This window comes from Perca flavescens, chromosome 5 (genome assembly GCF_004354835.1).
Source record: "Perca flavescens isolate YP-PL-M2 chromosome 5, PFLA_1.0, whole genome shotgun sequence".
Classification (NCBI taxonomy): Eukaryota; Metazoa; Chordata; class Actinopteri; order Perciformes; family Percidae; genus Perca; species Perca flavescens.
In genome coordinates this window covers 23001527-23023498 of record NC_041335.1, presented here as the reverse complement: position 1 = coordinate 23023498, position 21972 = coordinate 23001527, and the positions used below count along the sequence as shown (strand labels likewise).

General features: G+C 40.2%; 1 protein-coding gene across 1 annotated transcript in view; it reads left to right on the top strand.

The window, feature by feature from the left end:
- The window catches only part of fbxl17 (F-box and leucine-rich repeat protein 17), a 236721-nt gene that overhangs the window by 204106 nt on the left and 10643 nt on the right, over positions 1-21972 (top strand). The window contains exon 10 of the mRNA XM_028578848.1: positions 10613-10755. Coding sequence (XP_028434649.1) covers positions 10613-10755 — 143 coding nt within the window. The remainder of the gene's footprint in view (positions 1-10612; positions 10756-21972) is intronic.

The window sequence follows — 21972 nt, the reverse complement described above, 5'->3', positions numbered from 1 at the left end:
TTCAAATTGAAGTTGTTAAGCTTTACACCCCTCTATCTGTGATGTCAGAATTGGAGAGCAGTTTTCCTGTTGTACACATTCATAAGAGAGAAAGAGTGAGAGTGATGGAGAAAAGGAGAGGTGCATAGAAGCAGAGGTGCTGTTGGTTTGAAATAGAGCTTAATATCCTATTTTTACTGCTTGTGTGTGTGTGTGTGTGTGTGTGTGTGTGTGTGTGTGTGTGTGTGTGTGTGTGTGTGTGTGTGTGTGTGTGTGTATTTCTCCTTGTTGATGTTGTCTTTGAAAAAGAAGGATGAAGCTATAAAACACACCATTTCATAGATCGTACACAAAACAAAACACAAAAGCACACACAGGAATTACCATAGGCTCTTGCATATGTTATTATCAAAATGTAATGGGCCCTTTTATAAGAATTCCTCTGTATTTATATTGATATACCTATACACCAGGGCTGCGTGTTTAATTATATTAAAATCAATTTTAATCCTTCCTCTATGCAATTTAATTTTTACATGGCCACAGTTCTGCTGCTTTTTTTATTAGCAGGGAGATCATTTTGATCAATCAGAGTCACTTCCAATATCTCCCAAAACTGTATTAGTGAATGACAAGATGGCATTATTCCACATCACAAACTGAACTATGCACAAAAATACTTCTAATGTGTATGAGAGTGAGTGATGGAAAGGTATGAGAAAAACTTTCACAAACAAGGAGTCTGAAGCTCAAAAACCCTGCTGTTGAGAGTGAGTAAGAAATAGAATTATCCAAACTTAGTTGTGACTAAAATGTTGTGTCTGTACTGAAAAAAAGGGTCCCTCTTTGTTTTGGGGGACATTTTGTGATTCAGAGAAAATAATGACAAAGGGTTTAACAACACTAATGTATACAACTACCTGAAACAGTTAAAAAAGGAGGGAGAGCACACAAAAAGCTGAAGGCAAAAAGAATTAACCCTTTAGGCGCCGGGTTTTATTTTTAAAAATACTAGATTTTGGCACCTAAATTTCAGAAGGCTCTGGCTTGAAAGTGGTTTGAGATAGAGACAAAGTGTAAATGAAACAAATATTGAGAATGACCTAACATTTATCTAGGGAGTCAATTTTCCCATCTAATTTGCATATTATGACGTCATATGGTGGCGGCCATATTGGATTATGTAATTTCCATGAAATACCTGATATTTTGAAAGAGAGTTGAACTTATTTCATCAGATTTACCCCCCTCCATCCATTTGTTATGTTGTCCACATATCAAATGAACAGGGAAAAAGTCAATTGTAAGCCAACAGTCGTAAACTAGAACTATTACTATGCCACAAAACTCATGTAAACAGTAGGCGTTTTTATAGTTAATTTCATTTTTTTTGTGAGGGCTTTTGGATGGGGGAGGGGCTCACGGCAGCACCTGCTGCTCGTTGAGCACAGTAATTGTAGAGTGATATGTGCTTTCACGAGTCTCCACACACCACAAAAGTCTCCAATAACACCAGAAAACGTCACTAGTTCAAAAAAGTCAAGTTTGGATGGGATTTCCTCGAACATTTTGCATTGAAGCATGACGTATTTCTGAGCTAAGGTCTAAGTACAGGATGTCTGCCAACTAGTGGAGGGGAGTATGAATGACATACAACACTCTATTCAGAGAAAACAGCTGTATGATTCAGTACCGTGTCCTGTCGCAATTTTGCGACTTTGGCGCTTAAAGGGTTAAACAATGAATTAAATGGAGCTATTTTCAAAACCGATCAATGTGATGTGTAACGATCAGTAACATCAGCGATGCATGTGATTGGAACATAGGGTGAAAAGATGTTGCGTGCTAACAGAAAAGACAAAACAAAGCAAACAAAGCAGGAAGCCATAGGTAAGCTGAGAGAAGAGTAAAGGCTCTGACACACCAACCCGACGACCGACCGTCGGCAGAAAAGGACTGATCAGTCTCCCCGAGTTGGTCAAAAAAGGGCCTCGGAACACACCGACGAATGCGTCACGTGGGTCTGGCTTCTCCCGAATTTCAAAGCCAGACCATAATGGCGGCTCGTTCGGAATACGATCTCGTATTTTACGAAAATAGTTCACCGAAACGTGCTTCTGAAAACTTTTTAAGCGAGAAATAGGCCATGCAGATGCTGAATCGGTCTTCATTTCAGATTTTTGTTTAAAAGATTTTCGTCAGATTTTAAGAGGCGTTCGTCACGCTCATCCCACTCGTCATTTCCGGTAATTGGTCATTGAGTCAACAAGTCAAATCGGCCCAAATGAACGCTGATGGCTCCTCCGACCGACGACGCCACGGAACACACCGAAAAGAATCAGGTCACCGACCTCGCCAGACTGTCCGACGGCCGATAATCGCGTTGGTGTGTCAGCGCCTTAAGGCTGAATGAACTGGCCAGCTTTATGCTTGCCAGCTCATCAGCCCAGGTGAGCTGGCTCACTTGGCTGCCCAATTCCTGCAAGAGGAGGAGAAACACAAGCAGGCCAGGCAGAGTAGACACACAGTAGGAGTCATCACATGGTATTGGACGCAAATCATGAGCTGCAAAATATAAACGTATGGGTACTAGGCTTCCATATAACATATGGTTGCAGTATTTAAAGTTCTTAGATGTTAAACTCATAAAATTATCTTTTAATTGAACAAAATGTGCTCCTCTTAGCCTTAGACCATAGTGTGTTCAACCAAATTGAGTCCTGATGAATAACGTCGACCTGTTAAGTGTCCTGTTGACCTGTCCATGCATGTGTGTGAATGGGTGGCGAGTGCTTGTTCTCTCAGTGAAGGAAAGCCTGTTGTAGGTCACCTCTGTGATAGCTCTATCTCTCCTTATCACCCCTTCACTCTGTCTATCTGTCCTTGGCCATCACTCTTCCTCAATATCTCTCCCTCACTCACCTTTCCAATCTTCCCCCCTAACTTCACATCCCCTCCACAAGGTTATCACACATCAACTACTAAAACAGTCTGTGTGTGTGTTTCTGTCTCTCTCTCTTTGTGTGTAAGTGTACTGTTTTCAGATGCTAGACCACCATAAAACATCAGTCATTTTTTTGTTGTACTGTCTCTACCTCACCACTTTAACATTTCAGGGTCTCCTGATTGCTTCTGTTTCTCTCTCTGCCACACACACACAGACACACACACACACACACACACACACACACACACACATCCAAAAAGCACATAAAACCATACAAGCACACACTGCCACAAATGATAAGTTTCAGCTGATTTACATCAGATCAGAGGCTGATTGGGAAAATGCCCATGCCCTCAGTGCTTACACACACAAGAAGGCACACTGCCTTCTCCCTGCCCTCTGGCTAATTCATTTCCCAGATCGAGCATGTCCCACCATAAAGTGCTCTCCCTCCTTCTTGTGTCACACTCAATCTGTTCCTCCTCTTCCCTGTGTCTCTCTACAGAGCCTGGCTCATTTCAGTTCCCCTGGCCTTTGATTGCGTTTGCCCAAAATGTCAGGGCAAAGGACGTCACCTCGTAGAACCTCTGCCTCTCTCATTTTCTCTTTTTTCTCTTTCCTATTCCCTTTTCTTTTTTCTGTCTCTTTATGTCTGGATATTTTCATCTGGCTTGGAAGATACAGCTAGGTTTTTGTCACATCAAGTTCATGTTCATGTTCATGTTTCTCCTCTCAATCGAGGGTATGTCTGCATTCCTTCTCCAGTTCCCTTTAGTTCTCACAGCTTTTAATTTGTTCCTTCTCAGCTCCCACAGGCCAAAGCAGCAATACTTCTATTTTCTGTGTGTGTTTTGAAGTGCTTTATTCGGTATGTTGTTTACAACATTAGCTATGGCCCTCTGTGTGACCCCAGTCAGTTTGGTTGAATACTTTGAAGGTGAGCATAGTGTGTTAATCAATCATACCCTGAGGCCAACGCTTGGCCAGGTCAGACAGCCATCAAAGGAGTTAAGTGACATCCACATGGTGCTCATTGAGGTCTCCTGACACAGATTTTACACGTGTGTGTGTGTGTGTGTGTGTGTGTGTGTGTGTGTGTGTGTGTGTGTGTGTGTGTGTGTGTGTGTGTGTGTGTGTGTGTGTGTGTGTGTGTGTGTGTGTGTGTGTGTGTGTGTGTGTGTGTGTGTGTGTGCGTGCGTGTGCGTGTGTGTGTGTTAACAAACATATGACACACTCCTGTGAGAACATGTTCCTCTTTCTGCTCATGTTGACAACAATACACAAATAATTATCATGTTGCGCATACACAAATGTACAGTATACACGCTCGCTCACCTTCGTCCTTGCAAAATAAACTTTGATAAAGTTTTGATTAAATAATTCTCTTAATATATATGCACTTGTTATGGGTGAAAGTCAATTGAGAAACATTTTATGAATAAAATAATCAGACAAGAATGTCTTTTTTTGGCTAATATAATAATTTTGAAACAAAATTATAGAAATAAATGTAATAGTGCCACAAAGCAGTCCTGATGATACATTTTCCCTAATACATTTTAAGGGGATAGCAATCGTACTGTACAAATGGTGTAGTAAAACCTCAATGGCAGACATATTTCAGTGTTTCCTTTAGGATTTGTTTTAGCAGTGGGGGCAAGTCCGAACACCCCCACCTTTTTCTGCTGAGTGACCGCGCTATTCTCCGACATGCACTCTAAGAAGAACGCAGCCCTATTTCTGATACCGTGGGGGGCAGAAATTTTGCCGTGGGGGGCCGCCACGGTCAAATCAAAATAGAGGAAACACTGTATTTATATCGTCTCACTGGTGTATATTTTTTCTACGTATTGCCCAACCCTAGTTATGAAAGGTGTATCTTCGAGTCTTGCTGCCTTATTGGCATTTCTTTTTCAGAAATCTTGCAAAATACAGCAGAATTGAAGACAACTTTTTCTTGCAAAAATGCATGTCAGTACTTGTACAGAGTTTGGGCTAAAGTGGGAGGAAAAAAATACAGATTGTAATAACCGCTTAAAAAATGTTTTTTGCATCCCTTGTAACTTGTACAATTTAAAAGGATGAGAAGTGAAAAGGGGGATTCTTTTGGTTTTGGGCGAACTGCAGGGCAAACCTGAGGCCAAGTTTTTAAACGCAACACAAAGAACCGAGTGAATGTCTTTCACATTAGACATGACAGTTGTGCTCTCTGGAATACATCAGCCATAATAAGCCTTTTTTGTGTCGTCCCTGCTGCCATATTCATATACACACACTATGCACACACTACACCACAGTAAATCTTAACCATATACCATCACTTCTTTTGTAAGCATTCTGTCTTCATCAGCGGCTAAAATATGGTGTATAGGGTTACAGCAGACAGGCACAGGGATGGCTTCAGAGCAATAAGATAGCAGTAATGGCACACCATCATTTAGGAGAATGTAATAAGTGAATATCTAATAAGCCTGTAAAAGATGCTTAACCCCTGGGGTCAGGTACAGAGATAGGAGAATAAGCTGATTAAGGAAGGTTTCTTCTCACGTTGCGGTCATCACAGGATTGACCAACTCCTGACCCCGCTGTTAGGAGTGCGGTTACCTTAGCCTAGAGCCGCTCCTATGTTTGGATAAATCCTCTATTTATGGCATTTGATAATGGCTTGTGCCTGATATGGGAAAGTAATAGGTTATGAATCTTTGTCTAGAGATAACTTAGAAGTTAATGGAACACCAAAGATTGAGGGTTTTACTCTGTTAATCACCTTTGCTTGACATTTGTCACCTTGAATCCAACTGAAAGCTATGAGTAGCGCCTTACACTTAAAATCTTATATTTGGGAAAGTCTAACTGAAAGAATTGCAAGGCATTAGCCGGGGTAGACAGATTTCCAGCTGGCCAGATCCTGGTCGGGCCAGTCACAACTGTTTATCTCATATAGGGCGGGTTTGTTATAGTGACTTGCAGAGCCGTTGCGCAAAATACGTGATGACCAAATTTTTGGACCGCTCACCCTCAAACTGGGGACACTACAGCAAGCATAACACTAGCTTGACAGTATTGCCAATTTTGGACTATGGCGATACTATTTACAGAATAGCACCAAATACAGTCCTAAAAAAACTTGATACACTCTATCATTCAGCCATCCGTTTTGCCACTAATGCACCTTTTCATACTCATCGCTGTGATTTGTATAAACTGGTGGGCTGGCCCTCCCTTCATACAAGGCGGCTCCATCATTGGTTTTGCTTCATATACAAGACAATCCTGGGCAAGACACCTCTCTATCTGTCATCTTTTTTTCATGTTGCTCATAACACCCATTATACAAGATCAAGTAATTTTATTAAGTTTAGTACCCCCCCTACTTCTACTACCTTTGGACGCAATGCTTTCTGCTTTGCAGCAATACATGATTGGAACACACTACAAAATACTCTGAAACTTACGTCTCTAATCCCAATTTCCACCTTTAAGCTTAACCTACAAAACAACATAGTCGATTTCTGTTCCTGCTGATAAACATGAATCATATTTATACACATATACTTAAGCATTTTATTTTTATTTTTTTTCTTTGCTGTCTATTTTTATTTTTTTTTAAATTGCTTGTTCTGTGTGTTAATGTATACATGTATATGTATAGTTGTGGAGTATGTTACCATTTATTTCTGTAGCCTCTTGGCCAGGTCATGTTTGTAAATGAGAAGTTGTTCTCAAACAGTTTACCTGGATAAATAAAGGTTTTAAAAATAAAAAAAAATAAAAGCTTAGTAAAGAGGAGCCCCATTCAGGCATTTTTTTTGAAAAAATGATTGCTGCAGCTGATGTGGAACTTTTTGTAGAAGTACTATTTCCACATTCTGATGGCAAAAAAAGCCATTTTGATCTACGCCATTGATAACACCACTTGGATATTGATGCAATGTCTACAACTAGTTTTGAGATAGGGATACCGTTTCTAAAGGCACTAAATGGTCCATGACACTCTTTATATTGATCAGTTGATTGATTTATTGTTCGGTGATTGATTGACAAGAAGATAAATTGGCCCAAAATCCCAGGAGATGCTTAAATAAACTGGAGCAGTTGGTTTTAAATGTGATCCCCACCTGTTTCCCTTATGATGACATAGTATTATCCCCAAATGACAGATTTAGTAAAATACAGGTGAAATGTGCAATGTTAAAAATGAATGATATCCAGTATTTAAGGTCAATCTCTGTCTCTCTCTGCTTCTTTTCACACTAAAGAGGGAGTGTACACACTCACACACACACACACACACACACACACACACGCACACAGAGCCAGATCCTAAAGCCATTTTCAGGCAGGGCAGCAGAGTGTGTCCTCATTACCGTCTGTGAGTGTGTAGTCACCACTCAGTCACAGCTCCTGCAGCCAGAATGGGATTTTCCCCTCTCTTCTCCTCTGACTTCTCCACTTTTTTTCACCTTAACTTCTCTTGCATGTCGCTTCATCTATTTCTCAGACAGAAAATCATTATCAGTCAGGAAAGACAATTTCCTGCTCATATGGCCCCTTAAACATTGCCAGTTAAAAGTTTTTAAAACCCTATATTTAAATAAACGTTTTGTTTAAATTTAAGGTAATAGCATTGTCTTTTCATAGTAATTGCCCTAAAAAGCGAATTGAGAAATGTTGAATGATTTATTAAAAAAATTACTAATCAAATTATGCACTTTATGTATGCATGCTAAAAGAGCTCTGTTTGAGAAACATCCTGCAGGTGTTTCCAATAAAATATAAGCCTATTTTTTCTAATATCTGTGATACCTAGATCTGCTTATACTTACAATTGCTTTAGATTAAACTAAAAGTATAGGGAGTCCAAGTGTATTGTGCGCGTCTGTGTGTATTTATTCATATGTAACTATGCAAATATATACTAGTCTTTTTTTTATATACTGTTTCACTATTTTATACCATGAATAAATAAAACACCTTTACACATTTTTGTACGTTTCTATTTGCTCTCTTCGAAAACAAAGGCACTGAGCTTCAGTCGCACTCTCTATCTCTGACAAGGTGAACAAACCTGTTCGACTGTAGTTAAAAGGTTTCCCTGAAAGCTCTTCTCCTTTGCAAAAGTAGCCAACGATTTCCATTTGCCACCAGAAGTAGTTGGGGTTTACAGTCTCCTGATAGAGGATCAAAGGGAGAGGGAGAGAAGCAGAGCACACAGAGGGATATTAGACTGTAATGGCAACCAGATGAGCTTGTTGATAGAGTACTAAACAAGTCTAAATAGCTTAACACTTGGCTCGTTCTGACAAAGGCATTATCTGACTCTCCAGTTGACCAACTTGAGAGCATAACAAAATTATGTTTAGGGTTATTTGCTCTTCTCTTTCTCCCTACAGCTATCTCAAACTGCCACATGTCTACTTCTATAGAGTCTGGAGCCTGTAATTCAGAAATTTAGTGTAGGGAGGTTGTGTGCTTTGGTGAGTGCTGCACAGTAATCAGGAAATGCATGGACAATGTATTCACTTGCACTTGTTATACATTCACCGTGGTAGGCATATGTCTGCTTCGATCCTCTCACTTCGTCAGGTTGAAAGAAGTAACGTTGAAGTGGAAGAAACAGGGACTCTGTGGGGTTGGTGAAGGGGAAGTAGAGGGAGTTCTGTTGTTTGGTTCGGTTAACTGTGAAGCTCTCCTCTTTTATTTGATCTCCCTGCTCCTCAGAAAACTCACAATCTCCCTGCAAGGAGGTTTTAACAACAGCAATATGTGCGTCTTAACATCAGACGAGAGGTCTGAAGCCAGGTAATCGAGTTTGGGATCATGTGATTGGACATGACAAGGGGAACAGGATGGGGAGCCATTCACCTACTTGAAGTCTTTCCAGTCTCAAAAACACTCAAGCACACATACAAAAACACAGGCGTGCCCATTTTTAGAATACTATACCAGATCACCACTAGTCCAAAAGCAACATGGCTACTTTGTGTGCTGTTCACCCATCTGGCCTGATAGAGCCTCTTCCCCATGGTGCCGTTTTACATGAAACATTCTGTAGCTTCAAAGCCATGTTACTGCCTGTTCAGTCATAATGTGCCATTATGCATGGCATCCAAGATCATGCTGGAGCACAAAGGGAACCACATGTGGAGCACTCCAGGTGCCCAAAGCTATATGTTACATATGTTAAATACTGTACACTGTGTGTGTGTGTGTGTGTGTGTGTGTGTGTGTGTGTGTGTGTGTGTGTATGTATATGTATACTGTATATAGAGGAGACTCTGCATTACATAGCTCCAGCTGGATAGGAGGAAAGAGGGTTAAATACAGGCACTTGATTCAAAAAGCATGAGATTATTCATTTCCCTTCTCCAGTGGGAACAAGCTTCTGCTCCACAGTGTAAGCATATACATGTACACACGCACACTTGTAGACAGCATGACAGCAGTGACTTTAACAATCTGCTGATTGCATGTTTTTAAATACTGTTAGATGTGGAGGTATTCTAAAAAAGAGCTGGTAATAAAAGTGAGAAAGGGAGAGAAAAAGAGATTCAATATGAAAACAAGTTTGTAACGACAAATGTTTCCCTCCTTGTTGAAGTGGAGACGTTTATGTCTCAAGCCTGTTTGTAAAAAAGTTTAAAGTAAAATGGATTACTGCAAATGAAAAAACAACATTAGGGCTAAGTTACTTTTTGAAGGTGCCGTCACAGGCTTTCTCTGTTTTTACCCTCCTCCTTTCATCTTGCTCTCATCCCTTACTCCTCCTCCTCCCTTCCCACTCTCATTAGTGATGGTTGTGCGAGAGGGGAGAACAAAGCCCTGCCAATCGATCACCGAGCAGCACTATCAATCGACTGCTGGAGCACGGGTCTCCTCCATCTGCCCAACGATTGACGGGTCAAAGATTGATGAGAAAGATTGTTGTGTCTCTCTGTGTGTTTCTGTGTTAATGCAACAGAGTGTGTCTTTATTTGAGACAGATTACAAAAGATTTAATCTCATCTTGTTTGTCTGCTGCAGATTTTAATTTGAAATAAATTAGGGCAGTATCAAAAGAACAGTGTGTGTGTGTGTGTGTGTGTGTGTGTGTGTGTGTGTGTGTGTGTGTGTGTGTTTAAATGCTGCCAGGGCAGAAACAGTGCCAGAGTAAAAAAGTAACCACTGAAACAAAATATCTGTCAGTGTCTGGGGGCTTTGTTACACCTCGGAGCATGTGTGCATACATACCTACAGTATACACACACAACACACACACACCCACACACTGCTGAATTAAATCATACACTGGCATGGAGTCACACTTTACCCTGGCACGGTGTCATTGCCTTTCAGTGCTGTGACTCATGCCAACGCTCTAATGGATGAATTCTGCAGCAGTCTGAACAAACACCAGTGTGTGTGAGATTTTTGTGTATGCATGTGTGTGTTTCAGCATGTTATTACCTGTGTGTGTATGTGTGTGTATTTTCAAGGTGTTGTGCAAACATTGGAGATATTTGTCATAGCTGGCCAGATGACTTGCCCTGGTTTCATCTCGAATTTCTGTGTCTCTCTTTGGGAGGCCGATGCTGCCACATTTGCATGAGAAAGGTTGTCAGACTAACACCTTTTCTTGTTTCTCCCCCTCCCTCCTTTCCCACTTGCCACATCGTCCCTCTCTCTGTCTTCCCCCTGTGTCCACAGCTCTGATAGCCATAGGCCAATACAGCAGTACCATAGAGACTGTGGATGCCGGCTGGTGTAAGGACATCACAGACCATGGAGCCACACAAATCGCTCAGAGCAGCAAGTCCCTCCGCTACCTGGGCCTCATGAGATGTGACAAGGTAACAAGGCTCAGCCCATAATGTCTGCTGCTGTCTGGTTTCCTGATGGTACACTATACTGTATATGTGTGACACATTCTGAAAGATGTAGATAGATTTTTTTTATGTGATATGTACTGCAAAACATGTTGGGGGGAATTTTCAGAAGAAGAAATTTTTTTTTTCGTTTGATGATAATTATCATAAGTTGCAGCCCTACTTTAATACAGTTTTAACCACACAAGTTTTGTTGTGGGTGTGTGTGTATGCATGCCTGTGCTGTGTAGAACTAGGCAATAATACAATATCTTTGTTATCAGAAAAAAAACGTGCATTATTAATAAAACTATTAAAAATATACATAATTGTAATAATACAATCATATGCAAAATATTTTAATATAAATATTATTAAATCCAATATTGTCAGAAAACAGCCCTGTTAAATAATGTGCAATAATGGCCATATTGGCCCCAGATACTTTAAGGAGACAGTTACCTTGGTATAAATGGTATGAAAATGGTAGTTGACAAATTTCTGTCATCTTATGGTATATATCTATTGCTTAACTCTGGTGCACACACATAAACATAAAGACACTATCAAACACACACACACACACACACACACACACACACACACACACACACACACACACACACACACACACACGTGAACCCTCAGAAGACCCATGCTGTAGGGCAACCGACCATGATAAGTATCCAGAGGAGAGCGTGTGGAGTAGCTAAGCCACTACCGCCTGAGTCCAGTATGTCCATCAGATCAGCCGGTTGGGTGATAACAGAAGTAAAGTGACATAATGACCCCTTTCAGACCTACTTGCCTCTGGATCAGAGGGATGATCTTTCCAAAGTTACCCTTAAAACTCTCATCTGATCTCTTACTCATCCAATCACTAACCTGATGGAAGCACATTTAGTTGTAGTGCCATGGTAACAACTCCACCTCTCCATCTCTCCAATTGGTTCAGTGGAGCTCCCACCACACAGATGCAACCACTTATTGTGGGATCATTCAGTCTGACTTGAGTGGGATGAGGGCACACAAGAACGGGAAAGTGAGCAGCTGCCTTAACCCAGAAACTTTAGCCTTTATACTGATATTGTACAGCCTGGTGTCTTGTAATGTAGCCTGATACACAACACAGGTCATAATCCCAAAGCTGGTGGGCCTGCATATGGTGAGTGTAACAGTATGTTTTAATGAGCCTCTCGTTTTCAGATTGAGGCTAAATTTTACCTTTGGGTTTCGGCCTGAACACATTTAAAAGCCCTTGCTGTGCAGTCAAAAGTGCAAGTAGAAGTTGGCAGAGAAGAAAAGGAGGGATGAGAGATTTTTGACTTATAGTGAAGGCCTTTCACCAGGTTGGGAACTCATCATTTTTATTTCTACATTATAAAATCAGTGATATCTGCGTGGGGTGGCCTCCAGGTTGACCCTATAGATTTTTCTGATAAAAATGCCTGCCCGGAGATCGTTAACTGCGACAAGAACATCAGTGTATCATATTTATCTATTTATGCTGTAATGAAATTAAAACATATGAGGGTCTGTCAGTGACCCCATGTGTAAGGTCTTAGTGATGAAGCAGCGTACTCAATTCACATTATTGCAGACGTGAATGTGTATCTATCATATTTATCTAAGTGTAATAAAGAGTAACAGCATTACATAGCAGGTGATCACTTAGATTCCATTTTCATTTAGTTCCCTCATGCCTCGCCGACTCAGTGACCCAACAATCGATATCTACAGCCATGCTAATAAAAATCTGTTCTGGAATGACCTACATCTTTACTGGAATAACACATTTTCTGAGTTTCTTTCCACCTTATGCATTCAAGCTCCTGCCCTCCCAACGAACAAATTCACCCATCCCCCTGCCCTTATTTATCTTTCCAGCTCTTTCTTCAGATGTGATATTCATACTCATATTTTAACCTGGAGGATAGAAAGTAAATAATTATTCTCCCTCTGCTCTGAAGGGGGAATGTGGGGATGACAGAGCTAAATAAAGCTGTAATTGGTGTAATTAGAGTTGTAATGGAGTGTGAATCGAGTAGAGAGAAGAGTTTGACAGTTTCCAAGGTCAGGTACATTACCAGCTTTGAATCACAGAATTAATTCACTGCATGCTTGTCCTCTTCACCAATTTCTCAGTTTTCAGTCTTTCCAGTCCTAAAATTGTGTTTAGCATTGCAAATGAGCCTGGAGTGAGGACTGTTCAGGCCTGTGTGGGGAAAAGACCTTTGTTGTTACGATACAATATAACTTTATTATTTTTGTCTTCCCGAGCAGCTCCACTAAAAAAGAAAAAGAAAAATACACACAGATTTAGACAACAATTACACATATAGTGCAAAGATGGATCAACAGCCATGACAACAAAACATGTTTAATGATATCCTTGGATTCAGATCTTAATTGGCAACCCACCGATTTTGGTTTAGCAGCAGGATAGACTGATGTATAAAAGAGTTCTTAAGTCTGTTGTATTGAAACAAAGGGACTGATAGAAGGCAAAAGTTGGTATTCCAAGTTTAAAACCAGCATGGAGTCAGAAGAGATGCTGTTAGCAAGCCTAAGCATGCTCTTCTTGTGGGTTGTTTGAAAGGAGTGTGCAACATGGCTGACCAATAATCTTAGCACAAACTTTGAGTTGATTGAAGTTGTTTTTCATTATGTTAGGTGTGAAAGGGAGTAGATGAAGTCAGGATTCAGGAGGAGAAGGAAGAGAGCACTGGGGGTAATGCGAAATTTGCTCAGAGGGAAACAAACAGAAATAGGTTGTTATTACCGAGGTCACAGAGAAAATGAAAGCTACAGAGCAAGTTAAAGAGGTAAAAAGGTGAGAGGCAGAGAATTGTGGTTATCCTTAAGTCAGCCCAGGGGCAGCAGTGACCATGTTCTGCCTCCTACTCTCATCTCTCTCCTTCCCTCATTCCCTCAAACCTCCTGCCCCTCCTGCTTTCCTGCTCGTCTCTCCAGATTCTTCAGTCGCCTCAACTAAAGATCGGTGCTCCTGTTTTCTCCATGACTTTTAAATAGAATATTAAAAAAAATTTACATTTAGGAATTTACTGTACAGTCCTCTCCAAAACAACTCGCAGTTAGGGGCTGGATATCTTTATCAAGTCCACTGTGACAGGGCCATTATTGGCTGTTTTCCAATTTGTGCGTGTGACTTTTCTGTTGTAGAACTGAACCCTTTGGCCACACTGCTGTTCATTTCCTCTCTTTGCTTGAGGATGTCAAGTGACTTCAAAAATCTGATCAAATTACACACTACAATTTGTAAAAAAAAAAAAAAAAAAAAATGGTTTCACTCTAATCTTTGCACCAATTCGACCACTGCTTGGTGAAACATTTGATAGGTTTCACAGCGGTTGTAATCTGTGTTTCATGCTGTGTCTCTGAAATGAACCAAATCAATATTTTAAAGTACTTTGCAAAATTGTTTTTAGCATAGGCAGCGCATTCTATTTGGTTGTGATTTTCTTCTGGTTTGCATTTGACATTTCGGCCTCTCGCAATGTTGTCATGCTTTATTTGTGTATCACAGCAGTAAAATCTGGAGGCATGTCCAATTCAATCTCAGGGCAAACTAATCTCATCTCGGCACTTAATGCAGTTCTGAGAAAACGCAGAAGCTGGGGGATAACTCTCAATTCCACAAGGTTCCCACATAATGAACTTGTGCAAATTACTTAACTTTAAATTTCTCTCAGCCACAGCATCTCTTCTTTATGTTGACAATTCCATTTGAATTTTTTTCCTCATGCCTCATTTTATTAAATTCCCCATTGTTTAAAATAAGATATAAGGCGTAGCTTTCTCTGTGCATCTGTTTGTATCTTTCTTTCCTCAGCCTAGTGTTGATAGCATAAATGACCAGCATATAAGGTCAGCAGTACTTATTACATATTTCTTCTGTGCTCTTAAAGGGTAACTACAGTTTTTTTACAACCTGGACCCTATTTTCCTATGTTTTTGTGTCTAAGTGACTAATGGGAACAACAATCTTTGACATTGGTCCAGTATTAAGCAAGATCGCTGCAGTCGGCAGTAGCGAAACAAGCTACAATGTAAGTTAGGGCAATAGGGCAATTGTCCAGCTTGTATTTACCTTCATAAAAGTGCTTGTTTGCCACTGACAGGCTCAGATTAATATTCTAAGTGTCTGACAGCATTATGGAAAGGATCCCTTCAGAGATAGACCTTTAAAACCTCTTTGAGACCTTTCTGTTTAACCAGAAACAGCTCTGAAGCCGCTAGCACTCAATCCCAGACTCCATTACTTTTAGCGTGTAAAGAGCCAACATATTTTTACATGTAAATCGGTAAACTATGTGTTTATTTTTAACCACAACTAGAGTTGTGATGGTTGGAAAAGTGGAAAGACGACCCAAACGTCTTTTCGTAGTTATATTTCATTTCTGTTGACTTTGAATGAAGTGTATTTTACGATGCTAAAATTACTGTTTATTTACATGGAGTCTGGTGGGTTTAGCGAACACAATTTCAAGGATGTTTTTTATGTTTTTAAAAAAAAATCTTACTCTTTAACAGAAAGGTTGACCTCCTAAAAAATAATTTTCATAATGTTGTCAGACACTTAGAATATTAATCTGAGCCTGTCAGTGGCAAAACGAGCACTTTTGTGAAGGTAAATACAAGCTGGACAATTGCCCCATAACTTACATTGTAGCATGTTTTGCTGCTGCCGACTGCAGCGATCTTGCTTAATACTGGAACAATGTCAAAGATTGTTGTTTCCATCAGTCACTTAGACATAAAAACATAGGAAAAACAGCTTGAAAAAAAAACAGTAGTTACCCTTTAAGTTGTTCAACAACTATTAAAGAATACATTCTATTATAAAACATGGGACAAGAACAGGAGTAGATTCCAGGCAAAACCACTTTACTTTAGAATGTGTTCTCTAGAGTTGGATGTTATTTTCTTTAATTGGCCTAACACTCTTAGCTTGACCCTTAACAGCCTTCATTTGTTTAGCTCAGCCCCAGGATTTACACACTTGAGGAACCATCTTAATATTTACTTGCTTGTGCTTTGGCTCATAGTTATTTCTCGTAAAAGCTGTGTTGACAGTGTTTTGGACATATTGCAAATATTCTAAGGACTTTGCTTCGTCTCTGTTCAGGATGTATATGTTGCAGGAATTTAGTACAAATAACTGCCATACAGGTAGAAAAAACTGGCTAGTAAAAATGTCACATAGCCTTATCAGCATCATGGCTAGTCTAAGCCTGTCTGCCTTACAGATGTTCAGGTAACCTCTGCAGCCTCCATTTGGCTATTTAAAATAAATCATGGTTTGAGTTTCTCTCAATTTCTTCCTCTCTCCCTCCCTCACTTTTTTCCTTCTCCCCCCACAAAGCTTCCTCCCATACTAAGTGATGTGGAGTTAGGTTTCAGACTGGGTCCCGTCAGTCTTAGACAAATACAGTCTTGTGATAACCTTGACACACAGTGCAGACAACCCAGTCAGCTTTCTGCCTCGGCAGCGCAGCTCGGCCTGTGTAAATTTGTTTGGAATTGTCAAAATGCTGGGAATTTTAATGTAACAGCTTCCCTGAATGTCGCAGGACTTAGAAAGTGTAGAATTCATTTAAGAACTGTTAACAGGATCCATCTGGCTCTCCTCATGTGGAGCAGTGTGAAAGATTGATTTCCTTCGTCACAGTTTATACAAACGTGCTTCCGTACTGTATACATTTTAATGCCAGGCACCCTGAATTTTGTGTCCACTGCTATGTGGACTTTGACTGCCATTTTGGAATTTGAGATTTTTTTTAAACTCTGTACAAACACAGACCTAGCACAAGCACAGATCTGAGTGAAGTCTATTTGTCAGAATATGTTCTTATTTAGACTCCTTTCAGTAGCTGGTTGATATACGTTTGTAACATTAAGGAATGTGTGCGTTTGTCCCACTGACTTTTTTGTGTCTTTGAAGGATTTCCTTTGTGTCTCAGTGTGTTAATACATGCTCAGATACGACGTGTCTGTGTGTAACAGTGTGTGTTCTCCAAGAAGAATTTATGTTATTTGCTGTTAACACAGCTTATAATAGAGCATTGAAATCAGAACCCCTCCAGGCCTAGGCAAATGGCGTGCTCCGCCTGCCTCAAATGATTACACCCCTCTGCCCTGAGGGCCAAACGACCCTGTTCCAACGAGGGGAAAAGAATGCGATTGATCCAGACTCACCCAAAAATAATCAAATCAATTCATTTTTTCCTCTTTCAGCTATGAAAGAGGACGAATGAAGTATTCAGCTGAAAGACTCAAGGAAAAAGTGCCTTAATCTTCTGAAAAACTGATCCTCGGCATTGCCGCATATGTTGGTGCGTATGTCACCGGAAAGCCCGGCTCCCCAGAGTTTTCTGTTAAATGTTTGGTCCTCTCTGTGGGAGGAATTTATCTTTCTACACTTTCACAAACACGATGGAATATTATGTATTAATCCAGGCCAAGCTTATGAGTAGTGAAATTCAGTGCACTGAGGTAATTGTCAACTAAAATTATGGCGACCTAGTAACAATATTCTGCGCATTGGACTGGGCAGACACAGAGACGCTGAAAAACAAACACACATAAACATGTCAAACTCTCACAAATTCACCAAATGCTAATGCTGTAACATGTATAGCTTTTTTTTGGCTAACCCCAAAGTTAAGACAAGCGTCCAGACACAGGGACAGGGATCCAGCGGTGTTGATTTGTGCCGAAACACCCTGTGCAGTGTAACAGTGTAACAGCTCTTTATCTTGACACTGTTTTCATATGTCTCCTATATGCGTTAAGTTGCTGTTTTCTATAATGGGCCCTCCTGGCCACTGTGAACATTTAAAGCCTACATTCTCTGTTGATGTATTACTTTGGGGATTTTTAAGTTTTTCAGCCTCATTGGAATGTTTTCTTTTGAAACATTTTTACAGCTTGTTCACATGTACGTCTTTTCTCCTCTCATCTCATCTTCTCCTGTCCATTCCCTCTCCTTCCCATTTCTATTGTCTCCGTCGTCCTCTCCTTTCTCCTCACCTTTTTCACTTTCCCTCTCTCCTCTCCTCTCTTCTCATCTACACCCCCGTCCCCCCTTTTGCTTCTTTTCCACTACTTCATTAGAGTGAAAACAAATGGGCAGTCCAGGTTGTGAAACAGAGAGGGAAGCAAACTCCGACTGTCAGCACGAAGCTGGACTAGGAAAATAATGACACTGACTGCTACTGGCCCCTTCAGGGAAAAAAGCTGGTGGAGAGAGTAAGAGTTATCATAGTAATGGAGGGGAGAGAAGAGAAAGTAAAATGAGGGGTGTGCTTGAAGGAAAAAAAGAATGGGAAAAAGATTTAACGAATGACAGAAAATAAAAGGAAAATTAGATAAAAGGAAACAATGGTATGAGTGCTGGCTAATGCCTTTACAAATGGCCCCCAAAAAGTGTTTTGTGTAAGCAGTTTTGAGGTGTGCTCCCATTACCTGAACTGAGGGGGGAGCGGCGTTTAGGGAACAGGTATGAGCACTGTAGTACCCCCGGATAGAGCAACCAGACAGACCTTGTTAAAAGAACAGACATCCCAATCAATATAGTCGTTCCACTGGTGCATCCAGCTGCCGGGGACTATACACAGATAGGCACGGCACAGCAATTTGCAGACATAAACAAGGGCCTAATTGTTCAGGGCCTGGAGGTTTGGAGTGAGGAAAACAAAGATGAAGTATAGTGAAGAGTTAGGAGGCATTTTAACTCTCATTTAGGAAATGAGAGTTTGGGAGTTCAGCAAAACTTTCTTTGATGTTATTGTGAGCGGCAGGGATTCTTCGTTTAAAGGCTGCTAAAGCGAAGGGGAATTAGGAGAAAAATACTGAATGCGCAGCATCAAGTGCACGACAGGCAGGTTCTCTGGTTCCTATTTTCCAGGCTTTGGTCAGACTTGAATGTTCAAAGTCGAGAAAGTAGTTTGAAAGAGTCATTTGCTATTTGTGATTTTCAGTGTAATCTTGGAGTCTCATCCCACACAGAAGAGTTGTATTGATTGGCGGTCTTAACTGAAGCCGCCTCCTGATCATCCCTTCATCTTGTTTCTAAAGGGCACGAGCTAGGGACAGTGAAGGAGAGAGGGTGAAATAAAGTGAGACATCGACAGAGTTCACTGAGTATCTGAAGGGAATCACAGAATTGCCCTTCAACAAAAATCTACCGGACACACATGTAAAACTGACCTCACCTGGCTCACATACACTCACATAGCGCTTCTTTCCATCTTGTCCTCACTTTATTTTTTTACCCCCTTTCCCTCTTTTTGTCTCTCTGTTTCTCCCTCCCTTACCCTCCTCTAAGCAAGGACAGCCAAGGTTGTTTGAATTTTGGATGCTGCTCACATCTTTTGTTCATTCAATTAATTCATTCAAGTTGCCCCTGTGTCTTGTCTTTCGGCCTCCCCCCTTTTTTCCCTCCTCTTTCTCCCTCATCCAGTGCTGTTTACTCATCACAATGGAGGTCAACATAATCTCATGGAGTCATGGACAGACAGTAGACACGACTCAGTGTGGCCTGGATACTCAGACTTGCCAATCCTGATATGTTTTTGGGCAATAACTAACGTCTGGCTCAATGCAGGGCTCCAGACTAACTTTTTTCACTAGGAGCACAGTGGCCCCCTACTGAAAATGTTAGGGGCGCAACCAGAAAATTTAGGGGCACACACCGTAAATCAATATGCTAACCAAATATTCACATTTCTACTAATTCCCACTGTATTACTAATAAATACTTTGATAATAGATGCAGAAATTACAATGTGCTGTTTCAAATTCAGTTTCACTTTTGAAGATGCAACATAGAAGGCACCATTGCTGTCATGACGGTAAACAAAATATTAAAAAAATATACCAACTCTGGTCTACAACTACAATGAATTCACCTTAAAATTAAACATGTATTGTTTAGGCTACTACCCTTAGGGTTGGGTACCTTTCGCATCTGAACTAATATTGGTACAGATACCTGAAATTATGGTAAATTTTATCGGTACTTTTCCTCTGTAATTACAAAACAATTATTTCAGTTGTAAAAATAATTCCAAACCTATTTATCCTTTGTACTCAGAACATTATGTTATTTTATTAGAATATGTTACACTCTAAAGAAATTAAACAAAAATAAAAATAAAACCCCTCCCTCTCTCCTCCCAAACCCATCCCTACAACCTATTAAATTGAATAATTATTCATTTCTTACTCACTGTAACTTGTTTAGCCTGTTGTAGTTTCATCATGACCGTTTTCAATTGCTCTTTAATGTTTCATGTAAAGCTCTTTGAGTTGCCTTTTTGCTGAAAGGAGCTGTAGAAATAAAGTTGCCTTGCCTTACAGCCTCAGCCTGTCAGTCAGTCCCCAGGGCACGCTGTTGAGCCTGCTGCTTGTCTCAGAGGAAGTGTAACGTCAACAGCACCGTGACTGTTTTTAATATCATATAGCAGCAAACGCTGTCTGTGTGAAGTTTTTAAAACTGTAACCATACTTGAAACCACTTTATCGGCATCACTCGCTGTGACTTCAACAAAACAGCCGACGTAGTTTGCGCCCATCGCATCTCTGCGTGTGTGTGTGTGTGTATGTGTGTGTGTGTGTGTGTGTGTGTGTGTGTGTGTGTGTGTGTCGGAGCTCTGCTCTCTGTCAATTTTCAGAGGACAGATAAGCTGGCGCTTATGCGCTCAGGTACCTAAGTTTCGACATTTAACGTGTAAAAAACGGGGACAAATTTGCTGGTCGCACATGTGCGACTGGATGTAAAATTCAGTCGCACACTCTCAAATTTTGGTCGAAAATGCGACCATTTGGTCGCAGTCTGGAGCCCTGCAATGTGTTTTTCCTTCTCTCAGGCATTGAGACAGGCTGCAGGAGGTCACAGCTCATTTTCAGCCTGCAGGCGCAGAGTCTGACTATATTGGTGATGAATTAGCTATTTATTGCTATTGACACTGAAGCCCCCCTCACTGAATGTTGTGTCTGTACTAATTTAATACATCCAGATGAGCTTGGGAAATTTTGGGAGGTATTGATTAAGCTTCTGATAGATGCCCAGCTTTATAATTGATTGGAGACTAGGGCTCGGCGATATGGCCAAAATATGGTCATTTTCATATCTCGATAATGATTTATATTTCAATAAAGGTTTTCTGGTAATTCAATAAATAAATTGTCTATATGAAATAACCACGTGGCGAAGCCTATTTTTGTATATTCTGTGTGAATTAAATACTTAACAATTGAGTACTACTTAAGTACTGAGTATTTTCTAATTTTATTAAGAACTTCAGTGCAAAGTGAACAAAGCTTCGTCCAAATGATGTAAATAACGCCGTAATGCAGTTTGGCCACTGCTTTTTTTTTATATTGCAATAGAAACGATAAAGAAAAATATATACTATCGACATTTTTGAATTGTTTTGTTTCATATATATATACAGTACAGGCCAAAAGTTTGGACACACTTTCTCATTCAATGCTTTTCATTTTCATGACTATTTACATTGTAGATTCTCACTGAAGGCATCAAAACTATGAATGAACACATATGGAATTATGTACTTAACAAAAAAGTGGGAAATAACTGAAAACATGTCTTATATTTTAAATTCCACTAATTAACCCTGACAAAGCACACCTGTAAAGTGAAAACCATTTCAGGTGACTACCTCATGAAGCTCATTGAGAGAACACCAAGGGTTTGCAGAGTTATCAAAAAAAGCAAAGGGTGGCTACTTTGAAGAATCTAAAATATAAGACATGTTTTCATTTATTTCACACTTTTTTGTTAAGTAAATAATTCCACATGTGTTCATTCATAGTTTTTATGCCTTCAGTGAGAATCTACAATGTAAATAGTCATGAAAATAAAGAAACACATTGAATGAGAAGGTGTGTCCAAACTTTTGGCCTGTACTGTATGTATATATATATATATATATATATATATATATGTCGCCCAGCCCTAACTGACGAGTTTACTAATCTAATCCAAGCTCTCCTTGCTCTAAAGAGTCACTATGAATTTTATATCATGGTGTTCTTTCAGAGGATAGGGTCAAGCTGTCCTTTCTTTATTTATGCTGAAGAACAAGGGAGTCATGCAAGGCAAAAACATAAAGCACAGTAGCTCTGTTGTGATTATCTTTAAGGAATTCTGCT